This window comes from Phasianus colchicus, chromosome 3 (assembly GCF_987193195.1).
Source record: "Phasianus colchicus chromosome 3, bPhaCol1.hap1.1, whole genome shotgun sequence".
In the NCBI taxonomy this organism is placed as follows: Eukaryota; Metazoa; Chordata; class Aves; order Galliformes; family Phasianidae; genus Phasianus; species Phasianus colchicus.
The window spans coordinates 91,104,492-91,121,753 of NC_143438.1; the positions used below are offsets into that span (position 1 = coordinate 91,104,492).

The 17,262-nt window shown below is 38.5% G+C and overlaps 1 protein-coding gene across 1 annotated transcript in view; it reads left to right on the forward strand.

Moving 5' to 3' along the window:
• The first annotated feature begins 1 nt into the window (after position 1).
• DENND3 (DENN domain containing 3) overlaps positions 2-17,262 on the forward strand; it is a 38,631-nt gene continuing 21,370 nt past the window's right edge. The window contains exons 1-9 of the mRNA XM_031591277.2: positions 2-210; positions 5,441-5,717; positions 6,440-6,555; positions 7,039-7,178; positions 12,998-13,109; positions 14,666-14,785; positions 15,188-15,406; positions 16,753-16,874; positions 17,057-17,212. Of these exons, the coding sequence (XP_031447137.2) occupies positions 127-210; positions 5,441-5,717; positions 6,440-6,555; positions 7,039-7,178; positions 12,998-13,109; positions 14,666-14,785; positions 15,188-15,406; positions 16,753-16,874; positions 17,057-17,212 (1,346 nt within the window). The 5' untranslated portion in view covers positions 2-126. The remainder of the gene's footprint in view (positions 211-5,440; positions 5,718-6,439; positions 6,556-7,038; positions 7,179-12,997; positions 13,110-14,665; positions 14,786-15,187; positions 15,407-16,752; positions 16,875-17,056; positions 17,213-17,262) is intronic.

Sequence of the window (17,262 nt, forward strand, 5' to 3'; positions counted from 1 at the left end):
GGGCTCTCAGAGCCGGGTGAAGCAGCGGCCCCCCCTTCAGGCGGCCGACTGGGAGGAGCGGAGCGGCCCTGAGGGACGGAGCCAGTGGAGGATTGTCGTGTCCCGTCCGCTCTGCCTCGCTGTGCCATGGAGGATGCGCTGCCTTCGGGCCTGTTGGAGGTCTGCTTGCTGGTCGGCGTGCCTAGAGAGCAGTTGAGGACTCAACTGCAGGTGAGGGGGGTCGTTGGGTGCCGGGCTCGGTTGTCTGTGGGGCTGCTTCTGTCAGCGTGGCTCTCCTGGAGGTTTAACTAGGGTTTGGACGAAATCAGCCTCCCTCACACCCCCCCTGACTCTGCTTCTTTCCACCGAACAGCAAAACTGCTGATTTGCCTCGGTGTTGTCGTTGGGTGCGGCAGAAATGCTTTAAAAACAGTTGTTTTGGTAGGAGAGTATCAACAAAGTAGGGGTTATTCCATAGCGATGTTAAGCAATGACACTTTTTGGATGTATGTGAAGAACGCAATGGGTTTCTGTAAGCTGGAGCAGCAGAATGTTTCAATAGTGTGTATCCTTCACAGGTTAACATCCCATTTTCCATCTTCTGGATTATAGGGGGATAAAGCACCAGTAGGAGAACACGAGGGTGTAAATCCCTGCATGGAGATTAAACTTAGAGTCACGAAGTGCTCTGATTTCTTACAACCTGTTCTGTTCAGGCACTGCAGAAGTTGCTAGGTTGTGTTCTGCTTTGAGTATTCGGTTTATAAGTTGTTGGTCACCTGTTGCTTCACATGTGAGTTAACAATTCGATTCTCTTCCTGATTTTGCTTTGTTAAAATGTGCTGATGGCAGTGTCTGATAGTGTCCTGCTGTGGGAGAAGCTGAGATGCTGGCACATGCTGAAAGCCAAAACTTCTGCTCCCACGGATCTCTGCTGTCTGCCTTGAACTTGACTTTGTGCACTCTAATAGTGTTAGATAAAAAAAAGTCTTTCTTGTTGCTCACTTACTCAGAAGACAGCTTTGCTGGTGTTGGCTTCTTAAGTGATATTGGTTAAAGAGAGGTTCAAATTCCAGGACCTCATTCATGCATACGTTGATATTGGGGAAGTAGATGTGCCATAAATCTTATCACCAGACTTTTGAAACTGGCGTGTACGTGTTGTTTTGGTATTTGTTTGAGAAGTAAACTTAGAATGGGTGAATTTCTTTTGTCAGTCCACAGTGTGATCTCATTGCTTCCAAAAAAAAACCTGTAGAACAATAAATAGGAAATTGGATTAAAAAAAAATAATAAATGGAGCCATTCAATTGCTTTGCTTATGCTGCAGGTTTTGAATCCTCTGCTCAAAATACAGAGTGCAGTGTCAGAAAGGAAAGTAGTCTCTCTGGGTATTAATATTACTATTGGTAACATCTCTTCAAGCTGTTGAACTGCAGGGATTTCAGTCGCTGTCTGGGGGAAAGTTTGTAGGATTATTTCACTTCCTCTTCTTTCCACAGTGCTATCTATGTGAGGAAATGGTAGGATATGTTTTGTTCAGTTACAGTGAATGCAGAAAGAAGAGAACTATCTACAGAAAAAGAAAACTTTACTGCGAAGTGCTGGGCTCAGGTGATATTCAACCTTCAAATCTGTCTTGAAATTGTATTTATGCAGTTATTTTATTGCAGTGTGGGGCTATAAAGTAATAAAATCAGTGGGAGCATGATAGGTTAAACCACTCCCAAAGTATGAGAAGCTTTGTACTATTGTCCTGTGGACAGTGGAGATTCTGGGAACAAAGATACAATTTTGCACTGAAGCTCTGCAACTGAAGTTTCTGGGCTGTCATCCATTGATCCTCCTTACTGGCAATATGGTTGTCACTATGAGGCTTCAGTTTGAAGAGATCAAAGATAGCTTTTCAAATATAGATGATGTTTTTAGTGTTGGCATTGTATATTTTGTAGGGCTGAGATGTACAATCATGAAGATCATACAGCCATCTTCTTTTTCCTAAGTCATTGTCAGATGTAAAGCTGGGTTTTGTTATGACAGATGTGACATGTGAGCAGTCTGCAAGATGTCTGGCATCTTCCAGTTCCTCAGTTATTGATTTCTATATCTGCCTACCACTCCCAGTGATACAGATGTTGCTCTGACAATGGCTGTGTTATGCTTTCTGGCCATCTTAATTCAGATATAACCCCCAAACCCTACCTTCAAATCCTCCCCCTTCCCCCCCCCCACCCCCCCTTTTTTTTTTTTTTTTTTTTTTGCCTTTTTCTGTAATAGCCCTCTGGAAATGAGGTGTCTTGTGCAAGAAGCCATATATTATCAAGTTGATTATTGGTCAGCAGTGTGCTCTTGTGGCAGTGAAAGCTGAGCATGTAATGGCTTGCATTATTATCAGAGCCATAGCAGGTGAAGGTAAATGCTGGCTATTGTTGTCGTTATAATTCAGCACTGAAATAGATATCTATTTGGAATACTGTCCCAGCTTTGTGGACCTCAATAAAGGCAACTGCTTACAAACAGAAGTAGATGTGCTCTAGCTCTCATAAAATTCAGACAAGTGTTGAAAATTTGCTTCTTAATGGATTTCTGAGACTCACAGAATTGTAGGTGCTGGAAGGGACCTCTAGAGATCATCTTGTCCAACCTCCCTATCAAAGCAGGCTCCTTAGACCAGGTGATGTCTGGATAAGATCCAGAGCAGCCTGATCTATCTTCACTTATTGTTGCTTTGACGAAACGGTTCTACTCCAGAGGTCCCTTCCAAACTAACTCTTCTAAGGCTTCATGACTTTCCCTGCCCAGCTCTTCTGTAAAGACGCCAGTTCTTTCACGACATTTGGGATGGAATGGACTTCTTCATTGATGGAAAGAGGAAAATGAGATCAAGTAGGCATCACGTGGCTGGTATTACACTCTGTTCTGTGATTTCAACATTCTACTTCTCGTGTTTAGAATAGCGGTCACTGAAAAAAAGACTGTCTCTTCTCTGTGTCATATATGTTACTGTTTTCACAGGAGTAGAAGAAATCATCTTAATGAGGAATCTTGAAGAGTTACAGGAAAGAAAAGGCATTAGTCTTTATAATAAACGAAATATGCTGTGAGGCATTTGGTAGTGAAAAAAACCAGTCAGGAGAGTGTTCAAAACCAAAGAAGTGACAGTAGAAGAAAACAAAGAAGTGACAGTAGAAGAAGAGAATAAGAAATGAATAGTAGGAAAACATCAGTATTGTTCTGTTGCTGCCTATTCATTCCCTCTGAACTGAGAGGGTAAGAAAATATGACTCTGGCCATAGACATTAATAAGAACTGATTTGAATGCTGGTGGCTGGGTCACTGGGTCAGCGACAGCACTGACAGAGCTGTTCTGTGAATGAAACCTGGTGTGTAATGCCTCTCTTGCAGTCTAAGACATCAAGGACTACTGTGTCAGAAACTGTGATGCTGTGAGGTCATTAAATTTCTGGCTGTCATCCAGTATTTTGTAGCACAGAGATGCCTTCAGCGCAAGTTAGGGATTCCTTGTCAAAGCAACCTTGTATGAAAAACTGTGGGGCGAATCTGCCATGTTGAGATTGCTACTGCTGGAGTAGGTGTGTGTTTCCCTGGCATAACAGCCTTAGGGCTAAGCTTTAATTCTGAATTTCCATCTGTAAAATTCTGCAGCATGTTTCTTGAGGCTGATCACATTGGATTTATCTCTGTTCAGAGTTTCTTCACTTGGAATGGGTGTTGATTGCCACCTAGACCACTGAAGTTCTTAGCTTGGCAGGGTATTGCACTCAGTATTCCAGTTTGTAGCATGCTCTTTTAAGTCATTAATATATCTTTTAGTATCCCAGTTATACTATTATAATTAGTATATACAAATATATTTATTTACTTATTATTATATATACAAATATATGATATATATTATATTATTATTATATTATAAATAAAATAAAATAATAAGTATATATAATAGATCCACAATATTGTGGAGCTTAAGATACGTGACTAATATATCATGAAGGTAAGTATTCCTTCTCATTTTTCCTATGATGCTTCAAATGTGAAGAAGACTGTTGGTGCACTGTTGCAGATTAACCCAGCAGGCAGCTAAGCACCACAGAGCTGTTTGCTCACTGCCCCACTGGAATGAGGGAGAGTCAGGTAGAAAAGAAGGTAAAACTCATGGGTTGAGATAAAGATAATTCAATAGGATGAAAAAGGAAGGGAAAATAATAATGATGACAGAAGGATGCACAGAACAATTGATGCACAGTGCAGTTGCTAACCACTGCTGACTGATGCCCAGCCACTCCCTGAGCATCAGCTGCATCACTGTCCAAATCTCCTTGGTTTTACTGCTGAGCATGCCACCATGTGGTATGCAACATGCTTTTGGCCAGCCTTGCTCACCTGTCCTGGTTCTGTGCCCTCCCAACTCTTTGTGCACTCTATCTCCTTGCTGGAACAGCAGTGTGAGAAGCTGAGATGCCCTTGGCACTGTGTAAACATTGCTCAGCAATAACTAAAACAGCAGCACTGTACAGCATGAGGAAGAAAATTAACCATACCTCAGCTGAAACCAGGACATGGACTCAACTGCTCAAACCTATAAGCCAAAACCTTGATGGAAGAAGATTTGCTTTAGTGAAGCAAAAGAACTTTGCCTTTATAAGTATTTTAAAAAGTGGGGAAAATAATGAAAGATGTCATTATTGGTACTCAGGGAATATTTTAAATAAGTGGTACTGCTGCATGATATCTGAGGGTAAAAGTTAGAAGTTGCACGTGTACTTCATTTATCAGTTGGCAATGAGTTGTATGTGGAACAGCTTCTCAACCACAGTGAGGCTTGCCTTTCCTGTTTCCAAATATCCGTTCACTGAACAGAGCTTTCACTTGCTGTTTTGGTCTTGCAGAAGGAATTAAAATTACCATGAAGTAATTGAAAATGTAGCTACTTGTATCTGTTACATAGTCAAGAATACAAAAAGTGCTCGCAGGTTTTCCCTAAAATTGAGCAAAGACTTACTTAGGGAGTTCAGCTCTACTTTTTTGTTTGCTTTTCTTCACTTGCTGCCTGTTTTCTGTTAGCAAATTTTTATTTTAAATACAGCTTACGCTTATTCTGAATGCTTGGAAGGAGAAAATATCTTACTTAGGATTTCTTCCTTTTCTTATACAAAGGGGTTTATTGGTAAGGTGTGTTTTGAATGATGAAGAATGATTTATTGCTAATTAAAAATGACTTGTGTCATTTTTATTGCATTACCTTGCATTAACTTATTTAAATCAAGAAACTAAATGAAAGATGAATTGTCAAGGGAAAGTGTATTGTGAAACCACAATTTTAGAAGCAGAGAGAAAACAGAGCTAAAAATTAAAAAAAAAAAACAAAAACAAAACAAAAAAAAAAAAAAGAGGGGGATGAGGGTCAGTTTATTTTTTTATTTTTTATTTTTTTTAAAAGGACACTCAAAGAAAACCTAGAAGTCTTCTTCCCCTGGATCCAGAAGTTCTTTCTGTATTTGTGCCTCCATTTATCAGCAGAGATGATATTCACTCGACTAACACAAGTGGTAACAACTTCAACAGAGGTAAACGCCGGTCTTTCCGAAAAAAGAAAGAGAGACCAAAGTTGGAAAATGCCAAGACTCTCAATGGGGATCAGAAAGCACCTGGCACTGAAGATATTACAGTTCCAAAGGACATTGATCTCATTGGTTTGCCACAGCTGTGCTTCCCAGGTACTGCAGTCTTCCTACTTCTAAATGAGAACTGTTTTAATATTTGATGATTCATTATAAAAGTGTCTTTACTATATTGATGAATTTCACAGTATAAATAAATAAATGTGTCTGCTTGTGAGCAAGTCCGTGTTGAGAGCAGCTGTTACGTGCAGGGCTGTTCAGTATGAACAGATCCATCAGTTCTGGTTGTTGTAACAGTTCCAAGAGGGGGAAACCAGAAATCCCTTTCTGTTATTGGTAAATCTTAGTTTAAATGAACATGTGCTTCCTCTTTAACTTTTTTTTTTGTTTGTCTTAAACGACTGAGTACTTTTCACTTCATTTTTCATTGGCTATTAAGATATCCATGAAGTTATGACTATTTCCTCTAGGCTTAATTGCAACAATTTTAACAGGTGTATTGGAATTGCAGATCTTGCAAATATCTTGGAGGGGGGGAAAAAAAAGTGAACAAAACTCATCTGTTGTATTTTGCCATTTAAAATGCAAAATAACTATGTAATATCTTTTCTCCTTCAGTACTGTGTGGCTTACAACCTTTCTAATAACTCTTAAATAAAATGAAATATGTGCATTCTAAACACATCAAACGAGACAATTCTCTTGAAATTGGGTAGAAATGAGCAGTATTTGTTATCAGTAATCATTTTTCAAGCAGTTGTAAATCTATGTGTATAGACTTTTTTTTTTAAAAAAAAAAAGTTTCTGTCTTATTGCAGGAGGACTTTTTATAACTGCAGAACCAAGAGAGGACCACATTCACTTCCTGGTCTTCACAGATGTCTGTGGTAACAGAACATATGGTGTTGTTGCACAGTACTATCAGCCAATGCAAGTATGTTATTTAACTCAAGCTTTTATTGAAATATATTAAGAGATAAATGCTTTGAAAGTAGTGGCAGGTGTGTATTTCAAATTAGTTATCTGATAATTTTTGTTAGTAGGAATACAGAACAAATCAAATTTTATAATGCTGTTGTCATTTAATTCAATGCTGTTCTAATGTAAATTTCTAAGCAACTGTTATGATTTCAATTAGGAGTTTTGAATATTTAAATGAAGGCTTTTCCCTTGGGCATGTTTTTTTGTGTGTGTGTACTCTCTGTTCTTTATTAACATCTTCTCTACTAAAATTCATTTAGTATGTATGTTGTAGTCTTGTAGGCTGACATTTTTCTGAAGAGCTCAAGGGAGAGAGACATCTAAATCCCTTTAAAATTTGAGGGAATTGGGGTATCAACTCTCTTGGGTTCTTAAGAAAATGCCAGCCATAAATTCCTGATTAACATAAACACATTAATCTGTAGTTTCTTTGTAGGATGGCTGTATTGCCTCCAATGGGCAGGCCCAGTGGGAATCTGTGCGGGCTGGGAAGAAGCCTGGCTGTTTTGTACCGCTTGCTATTTGTGTTATATCCAGATATCCATATTTTAATGCCCTCAAGGATTGTCTGTCATGGTAAGACTTGCTATCCTGTTTGTCTCTACTGGAAATAATTATGCAGGTCTTAATGTATTAATATATGAGTTAGTGTAATACTAAAACAGTTGCTAGTTTTAAGTTATGAGATGTAGGGGAGTGGAAGAGAAGAACTGTAAAGTGAATGTTACTTGGATAGTAAGAAGAAGACAAACAGGAATTCTGTCATGCTGGTATAAATTATGACACTGTATTTATTTATTTTTAACTAAATAATCCAAGTTATGTGAGGAAATACAGTGCTTACTTGGCTGTCATAGAATCAGGAGACAACATTGCAGCATACAGAGTACATCACAGGTTGAAAGTGGTAAAATATTGTGCAGTGCTGATGGGTTACAAGGTAAGTAATTATAGGTTTGTCTTTTTTCAGTAACTTATTTTGAGGTCATAACCTCACTACCTTTGTTTGTGCTAGATCTATCCTGCCATTTTCAAAGCATAACTAAAGGTATTAATTATGGATGGGGGACCTAGAGATGATGGAAATTGGGTATCACAGAATGGCCAGGGTTGGAAGGGACCTCAAGGATCATGAATCCATGAATTTCCAACTCCCCTGCCACATGCAGGGCCACTAATCTCCCCATTTAATTAATATTAGACCAGGCTGCCCAGCATCCCATCCAACCTGGCCTTGAACACCTCCAGGGACGGGGCATCCACAACCTCTCTGGGCAGCCTGTTCCAGCACCTCACCACTCTCTCTGTAAAGAATTTCCCCCTGACGTCCAACCTAAATGTCCCCTCCGTCAACTTAAAACCATTTCCCCTTGTCCTGCCGTTATCCACCCTTTCAAAGAGTCGGTTCCCCTTGTGTTTGTAGGCTCCCTTTAAGTACTGGAAGGCTGCATTGAGGTCACCCCTCAGCCTTCTTTCCTCCAGGCTGAACAAGCCCAGCTCCCTCAGCCTGTCGTTGCAGGGGAAATGCTCCAGTCCCCTGATCATCTTTGTGGCCCTCCTCTGGACCCTCTCCAACAGCTCTCTGTCTTTCTTGTACTGGGGGCTCCAGACCTGGACACAGTACTCCAGATGGGGCCTCACAAGAGCAGATTAGATAGGGACAATCACCTCCCTGTCCCTACTGGCCATCCCTCTTCTGATGGAGCCCAGGATACCATTTGTTTTCCGAGCTGCAAGGGCACACTTCTGGCTCATGTTAAGTTTTTCATCCATCAGGACCCCCAGGTCCTTCTCCACAGGGCTGCTCTCAAGGACCGCTCCTTCCAGTCTGTAGGGATGCCCTGGATTCCTCCAGCCCAAGTGCAAACCTTGCACTTTGCCGTGTTGAACTTCTAGGTTCACCTAGAACCTTTCAAGCCTGTTGAGTCCCTCTTAATGGCATCTCTTCCTTCCACCGTATCAACCGATACACTCAGCTTGGTGTCATCAGCAAACTTGCTGGGTCTTCAGAGGGCAGTACAAAATTGGGATGATCACTAAAGTAGGAAGGAAGCCTTTCTTTGCCTTTCTACTTTCCTGCCTGTGTCACTTTTTCCACTCCTTCCATTGAAGTTGCACCAGCTGTTGGTGCTGCTGGAGCTGATTCATTGCTGTCTTTTTCTACTTTCAGATCTCAAGTAAATGGTCATCTGTGTAACTGTTACAGCTGTGTACCTGAGGTGTGATGCTTTCCCATTTATCTAGCTTTTATAATATTTAAAGTGTTTTGTTCTTATAATATTCTGTGAACTCAACCTTTATAGAGGCATAGTACACATTAGCTTTCGGCTGCCAGGGAAATAGCATAGATTCAGCTTTTCCAGTAGTTTATATAGTAAATTCATGAATGAGTCATTTGTTCTCTGAAGTGAGATACTTCTGAGCTGGGAGAAGCAGTCAATGTGAATGGATTTCTAAATAGTCCACTAAAGGAGAAGTGGGAAAATATTCAGGAAAACCATGGAAAATTCCAGAGGTTGCAGAAATAGTTCTGGGTCTCTTGTATTTGTTCAGAGCAGACAGGAGCCAGCTTTCAGGTGGAGTCTCTGCACACGCAGAAAAAAACTTGCAGGTAGAGTCAGCTCTTCAGAAGTGCAAGCTCCTGCCTCTGGCTGGATATATTAAACACTGTGATTAAACATTTCTGCCTTAATCATATGTAATAGATTTCTGCACCTACTTAAAGCATTAGCCTCTAGGCTAGCTTTAGATAGTTTTATCCTTTAAGCTGTATTGCTTTTTAGAGGGAGTTCAAATTCATCCTTAACCTACCACTTAAGCTTTAATTGATTAATAAATATGTGAATAATTATATGGAAATTCCACAGGTTAATAAAACTATGTGAAGTCCTGGTCTTGTAACAGAGATTTGTCATTCAGTTGCACATCTCTCCTTTCATATTGCTGGGGCATCTGGCTGTAAGATACTATTGTGTGGAGCTGGAAGGCGAGGGGAAGTGATGAAGCTGTGTTAAGTGCTGATTTTTCCTGCTGGACTGGAAATTCAACTGCTTATGTTTCCATGACATATTCTTTTGGAACTTTTTAAAATTTTATTTTTTAAGCTTGTAATCACTACTTGCTTGATTCCATTTGATAGACAAATTTGATTCCATTTGATAGACAAATTCAGAGTATTCTGTTGTTTTTCTTTTATTTTTTTTGCTCTTGTCAAATACCTCTTGTGTGCTTCAGTGGGTGGAGAGGAAGGAGTGGAGAGATAACATCATTATTATTATTATTACTTTGTATTATGATCTTTGTTTTTTCCAGCATCAGGAATAAAACAGTTGCTGGGATGTGTGGCTGTTATGAATATAAGCAATTACAGCAAACAAGACCTCAGTGATACATTTTGAGCATAGTTCTCTGTACAGCTGGAGTTGTTTCAGGTTTTTGTGACATTTCAAAACATTGTCACTCTTTTCCTGTAAACCAGAAATGAAGTTATTTTCATTTCAGGTGCCTTAAGTGCAATCAGGTGGCCTATAGGTTAAATATTCAATTTAATGTTTTCATTGAGCAAATGTTGTCAAGTCGTGGTGCCTTATATATTTAACAAGTAATAATAGCAGATTAGAAGAATGTCCTTGTTATGCTTCAGTGTTGTTTTGCAGGATGCTTCTTTTTTTTTTTTTGTTCTACCAGTCTGGGGATATGAAAGTGATTTCTGGTGGACCTTAAGCCATCATTTCTAGTATGTAACTTGTCCTTGTCCTGGTAATAACTAGTGGAAAAATACTATTTGCTATTGTTGATGAAGGCCTGATATTGAAGTAGCATCTGTTCTGGATCCTGTTATAGCAAAAGATTCTGGGGTTGTTTAGCTTAAAGAAGAGAAGGCTCTGGGGAGACCTTATTGTGGCCTTCCAGTACTTGAAGTGAGCGTATAAACAGGAGAGGGAACGGCTGTTTATGAGGGTGGATAGTGATAGGACAAGGGGGAATGGTTTTAAACTGAGACAGGGGAGGTTTAGGTGAGATATTAGGAGGACGTTTTTCACACAGAGAGTGGTAACATCCCATCCCTGGAGGCATTCAAGGCCAGGCTGGATGTGACTCTGGGCAGCCTGGTCTGGTGGTTGGCGACCCTGCATGTAGCACGGAGGTTGAAACCAGATGATCATTGTGGTCCTTTTCAACCCAGGCCATTCTATGATTCTATGAAGATTTTATTTTTCACCAGAATTCTCCTGTGTACAAATGGTGGTTTCCGTGACATGCAGTGCAAAGGGTTGCACATAGGTGGGGTGATACTTGCTTTCAAGTAGAAGAGTCCTCAGAAGTGTTTTATCATTGTAAACATTCTTAGATAAAACTTGGGCTTCTAACCTTTTTCATATGGCCAAGTATTGTAGAAATAACAACTAAGAACAGAGGTTGGTCTCAGATTCAAAGTCAGTGTCAAACATTAGATCCATGTAAGTGCTTTGAACTGCAAGATGAACTTGCTTTCATCATAGTGATGATCTTTGCATTCTGTTTAATTAATTTTACAGCTAGTTTTATGTTACTAGAATGCAGTAATTCCAAATCTAAAGCAGTTAAAATGGACTCTGCGCCTCTTCCTAAAGCATGCAGATATGCATCGAGGTGGCTTCACAACACTGCAGTCATTGCATTATTGTGTGATATTTGAAAAGGTTTGTTTTTAAATGGAGAGGTTTGAGTACTTTGCACAATCTGTTTTTTACCACAGTCTGTTTCTCTATGTGTAAAATGAAACATCCCTACCAGTAATCTCCTGGATGAGCTCCTGTCTTGGATGGATGAATAGACTCCATTCAAATAGTAAATCTTCCAACCTATGTATTGGTCCTTTCAGCTGCCTTGAGAGCAGTGTACAAATTGCTCACAGCACTGAGGCAGTACAAAGGGCCTATTCTTATGTGTACTTGTTAGATGAAATATCTGTTTGAAGGCAGTTAATAGAGGTAATGGAAGGTTCATAAACTCCTTAGCTCTCTCTTTAATGTTTCAGAGATTACCTCATTTATTTCAGCAGATGTTTGCAGTAGCAGAGCTGTCAGCTGCTATTACATTGCATTAGTGAGCACAGTGTACTGATTAGGAAACTCCTACTATCCCTTCTGTACTTCTCCTCCTTCTCATCACCAGATCAGGTTGATTCTGTTATTGCATCAACACATTCAGTAAATGCTTACTTTTCATCTCAAATAATAATAATAAACAGCTGAAGTATTACAGTGTAATTTTTCAAAATGATTCTACTCCCTGATTTTCTTCGAGAAATTTTAATTTCCCCTCCTCCACATCCTGCAGTAGCTGATGAGACCAGGACTGTTTCCAAACGTGAATTTATTTAATACTATGCTAATACAACAAAAAGCTCAGTAATACAGGACAGAATGTTTTTATTCTAGAATCGTAATTCCATGTACAAATAAAATTTCTAATATATCTAGTATAATATATTTCTAATATATCACCTGATTTATTCAGTTGCTTTGTAGACTTTCTTGCTCAAGAACAAGTATTCTTCTACAAGAAACCAGTAAAGTAGCAGAATAAAACCTCTGGAGAATATAACCACATGAAGTTCCTAATTTTTGTACGTAAAGTTCTGCAGGCTTACATTTTAGGTTTTTAGTTTCTAGTCATTATATTTCATTAATTCTGTTGGACATTCTGGTTTGTGGTCTTAGTATCTTGTTTAAGCATTCATGAGTTGATTGGCACATGATACAAATGGCATGATCTTTGTAGCCTTGGAACAGCTGAGGTACCACAGTTCTAAAACAGGTGTTTGACAGGTTTGCACAGCTGTGTTTATTCTTTTTGTGTTTAGGACTGGTAACAGTTAGCAGTGTCCAAGCAGGCATTAGACCTTATGCTAAATATGACTCTTGTTTCAGATTCCTCTGCAGTTTAGCCTGTGTCTTTATTTCTCTTTTTTTTTTATCTACAACTTCTCTATTCCTTTGACACTGTGTTCCTTTCCAGAGTTGATGCTTGGGATGAGAAGACCATCAAGGCACTGTGCTGCAACTGTTTTTGAAGCAGTCTGTGTAGGCCACTTAATATAGCTACATCTCACCTTTAGGTTTCTTCTGCCATCGTGAGACAAAATGTGCTAGCTCTGGTATATGACGTAGCATTATTTTATGAAAGAAAACAAAAAGCACCATCATCGACAACAAAAAAAACTTCTGATGTACAGCATCATTAAAATTAAATGGAACTATTGAAGTATGTGGTAAATTAGAAGAAAATAATTTGGTATGATAACTACATTGCTGCTAATAGTGTTTTTTAGCTTTAGGTTACCAGCAGAAAAGTTTCTTTCCTGTTCGTGTGTTATTCTTTAAAAATAATTGTCTATCATTTCATTCCAGCTTACTAGTGCAACTGCGATCTTTCAAGGATTTAGATGTTGATGATCACATAAAAGAATTTGCAGCAAAATTATTTTTAATACCCAGCCCACCACCAGGACCACTGCATTTGGTAATTACTGATGCTGAATTTCATCATTATTTTAACATGACATAAAAAAGCTCTAGGATGTTGCTCTTGTATAAACTGGAGAAAGTTCTTTAGTATCAGATCAGAGATTTCACCTGCTGGGATATAATTGATGTCAATACCCATGCTCTGAAATTAAGGCTGTGCATTATAAGTACAAGAAATATGTGACCAGGATGCAGGCTGGAGTACTGCCGTGTTTGTTAGTCATACTGTTTAACTTTTAATACTTTGCATGGAAAGATTAGGTTCATCCCAACTAGTTACTATATGAGATGATGCCGTGGGTACATCTGGGTACAGCATAATCCAACTTCTGGTTTGCTGACAGTCAGCCCATATAATCTCAGCTAAAAGCAGCTGGAAGCTCCAGTCTGCACCTGCTGTATATGAAAGGAAGTTTACCTTTTGCTTCTACAATATGCCACTGCCATCTCACTAAATACACATGCTTGAACACGAATAACTTATGTAACTGTATCACTTGACCAGAGTGTGGGAGTTCCCTGTCTTGTGCCTGATGCATATGTCATCATGGCTGTCATCTTGATTGCGTGTTGGATTGAGGTGCAGCTGTGTGACTAAGAAGTAGTGCAGCCCCTGTGGAAAAAAAGTGAGAGTAAAGAAATAAGTTGCTAGGACAACACATATCGTTCTGGACTTGTTTCTATCTTGTCCAAGTAGCTCTGGGGAAGCAGAGCAGTATGTAGTGAATTAAATGTTATGGTTAGGGTGGATTTGCTACTGCATGGAAAAGACCTAGCTGAGAAGAGAAACTCACATAAATGTTTGTATTCTGTGTAGAAGCTAAGATGCCTGGGTTGTATTTCTTTACAACCCTTCAAGTCAAGCTGGATGTCAACTGAGTTGATGGTTTCAGCATGTTGTCTTTCACATAGCTGAAATAGTTCTAAGGAGGCATGCTTCATCTGTATGCTTCTCCTTAGCTGATTTCCTTGACCCAGGGATGAGGGGTTAAAGCAGAAACAAATAGCATAGCTGAAAGATTGGCTAAATTAGCTGCCAAGAGCTCAGAGATGCAGCACATTCAGTGTTCACCCCCCTGACATTTGAACAGGAATATCTGAAACATGGAAAGATATTGCTTGGTTTGTTTTGTTTTTGTCATCTTCATTTCAGTTCATGCTCAGTACTTTTGTTCATACTTTTCCTATTTCCTATATGAATTTTATCTACACCTGGGAAATCCGAAGTGTTTCTGCAAATATAGATTGCATTATCTTATTGAAATTAGAACAAGTAAGGTTTTAAAAGTCTGTTAAAATAATTCTTTTCAAGTTTTATTGGCTGAAGATCTTGCAGTTATGACAGGAGACAAAGTTAATTTCAGTCTTTCAAACTAGGTGCTATGCCCTTTCATGTTTTCCGTTATTTCTATTTCCATTTTCTTCAGTGTGCTAATACCTGTAGTCTTGCAGTCAGTTGATTTTAATGTTTTGTAATTGGAAATAAAATTCTGAATTAAATGTGGTGTGGAAACACTTTCACTAAGAAATGGAAAACATCTGTTACAACAGGTATTTAATATGAAACCACTTCAAATAATTATTCCTTCACAAGAGGATCCGGACAGTCCAGTTATTGACTTGGATCTTCATCTTCCATTGCTGTGCTTCAAGCCAGAGCAGGTGCTGCAGGTAAACCCAGTTAACACTTTCAAATGTATTTGAGATTGGCTGTAGTGGAAATTTGGGGTTTTAAAAGGAAACAAGATGTTTTAGTTACCCAAAGAACATCACAAACCCAAGAATTCAGGAATGCCCGTTCTTGAGCATGGAGTTTGTTTTACCTTTGTGAGATAACCCACATGTTTCAGCTAAGCCTTATCTTCATTGACATTTGTGGCACAACTCTTGCTGACATCCACTGTCAGTGTTTTTGTCTCTTCTTAGTATAGATTCCTAAGTGTATGTTATTTCAATTTAAAATGATATAAGGTAACTATTGAAGCTGTTTTGGAAGCAGATGAAATATTTGTGTATGTATTGTATGTTCTGAGTATAACTCTTCACAAACATTTATCTTTTTGTTCTTTTCAGATTATGACCTGTATTTTGACTGAGCGGAAAATGGTGTTCTTCTCTTCTGACTGGGCCCTGCTGACACTTGTGGCTGAGTGCTTTATGTTATACCTTCATCCCCTTCAGTGGCAACACACCTTTGTGCCTCTTCTGTCTCGTCATATGCTGGATTTTGTCATGGCTCCAACATCTTTTCTTATGGGATGCCATGCTGATCATTTTGAAGAAGTTAGCACAGTACGTTTTTGTTTTTGTTTTTTTTTACTGATACCATTGCTACCATTCTTGCTGCTCAGTTTCTATGCATTTATTTGCTTGCTTCTTTCAGATGCAGATTGGAATGTTTTTTAATTAGATATAAGAAATGAAGAAACTGAGAGTAATGAGGCTCCTTCTTATACCCCTTACCTTTCATTTCTTTGAAGAGTAATAAACACATGATTTCTGGGAGTTCTGTTTTCAATTGAGGAAAAATTCCACCTATGTACTGTTTGTGTATAAACAGTTTCCCTTCAGATCAGTGAGATTTTTTTTTTTTTGCTTAAAGATTTGTGTGGGGTGAGTTAGATGCCTATTCCAGGTTAAGAGGTGAGCATGTACTTGAAAATGTTCTAGTAGTGCTGCTGTTCCTTATGATGGGGTTGAGTAATTAATAAAAAATAGCAATATAAAGAATACAATTTCTCAGTTATTCTGAAGATTTGTTTTTGTCCTCATCTTTCAGGCTCTTATTTAAGTAAGTCTCTTTCAGTGAGTAATAATAATCTTGGTTGCCCCAAAGGATTTAAGAAAGGCTCAGCATCATAGTGCTGGGCTAATGAGAATATTCTTTTTTGAGTGTGTTGCATCTGTTTTGAATACTCACAGAAGACCTAATGTGGAAAAATTTGTGAAAGTTTGTATTGTTTTAAACCATCTGGTTATAAGCCAAACTGTAACCCTTATGTCTAGTTAAGTCCAATTTAGATCAAAGTGTTAAACCTTTTTAATAACAATTCATTTTAACAGATAAGATCACTGTCAGAAATACCTTCAGATTAGAGAGCACACTCAGATATCATTTGAAAGATTTTTGTGTGCTTATAGATACTGTATTATAGTCATTTCTTTAAGACTGTTAAAAATTGCAAACTGATGGATCTGTCTGGACTTATAACTCCATATAACTTCGTGTGCATTAGCATGTGTTTCAGTGTTTGAGACTCTTCTGACACACCACATAGTAAATACGGGAATAAATGCTGAACATACAAAGCTTTTGTAGAACTTCTTTCCATACATAGGTGTGGTTTTGTACTTATCTTCATGTGTGTACTTTATAAAGGTTTGGCTTTAACAATCAGTATTAATTTAATGCTACATAAAGAGCATATTACTTACCGAATGTTTGTGAACTAAGATCAGTGTCTACAAAGTTAATGACATGTATCTTGTAAGTTTAGGTATCTGTGTGGTCTTCTAGTTTGGGGAAAAAATGTAATCTTTTTCTGATTTATCTTCTGGCTGAAATAATTCATTGCCTGAGTTAGATTAAGGAGAAATAGCAATATATTTTCCATAATTTCACTTTTGTTTCTTAAAAGGAAGCTGAAGATTTAATTCTAATTAATATTGATGACGGGAATATTTCACATTCAAGAATGGTTGAAGAGGAGCCTGAAATTCCAGACGTTCCAGCGCAAGCAGCAGAAACCTTCAAAAAAAGGTGAAAAGATGTTGAAGCTGTGTTTATCATAGGGCGTGGAAAGAGGATCCACCATGATTTAAGATACAAAAAAAAAATTATTTTTTTTTTTTGTATTACGTAATATTAAGTCTAAGTGACTCCCTAACAAATATCAAGATGCTGTGTTTGGATGCAACTTGATACTTTTCTTCTCTCTGTAGAGCGGAGAGTCTTCAACTGCACTATGATTTAGAGCTGTGTCATCTTCGTGCCACCACAGATCTTGGTGAACTTCAGATGCGCAGAAGGGCTTGGCAGCAGAAACTGAACACAGAAGTTCAGCAGATGACTTTGCAGTTAATTGTTAATATCTTCAGGTCAGTGGATATAGTATTTTTATTATGAGAGCATATGGTTGCAGTTAAGA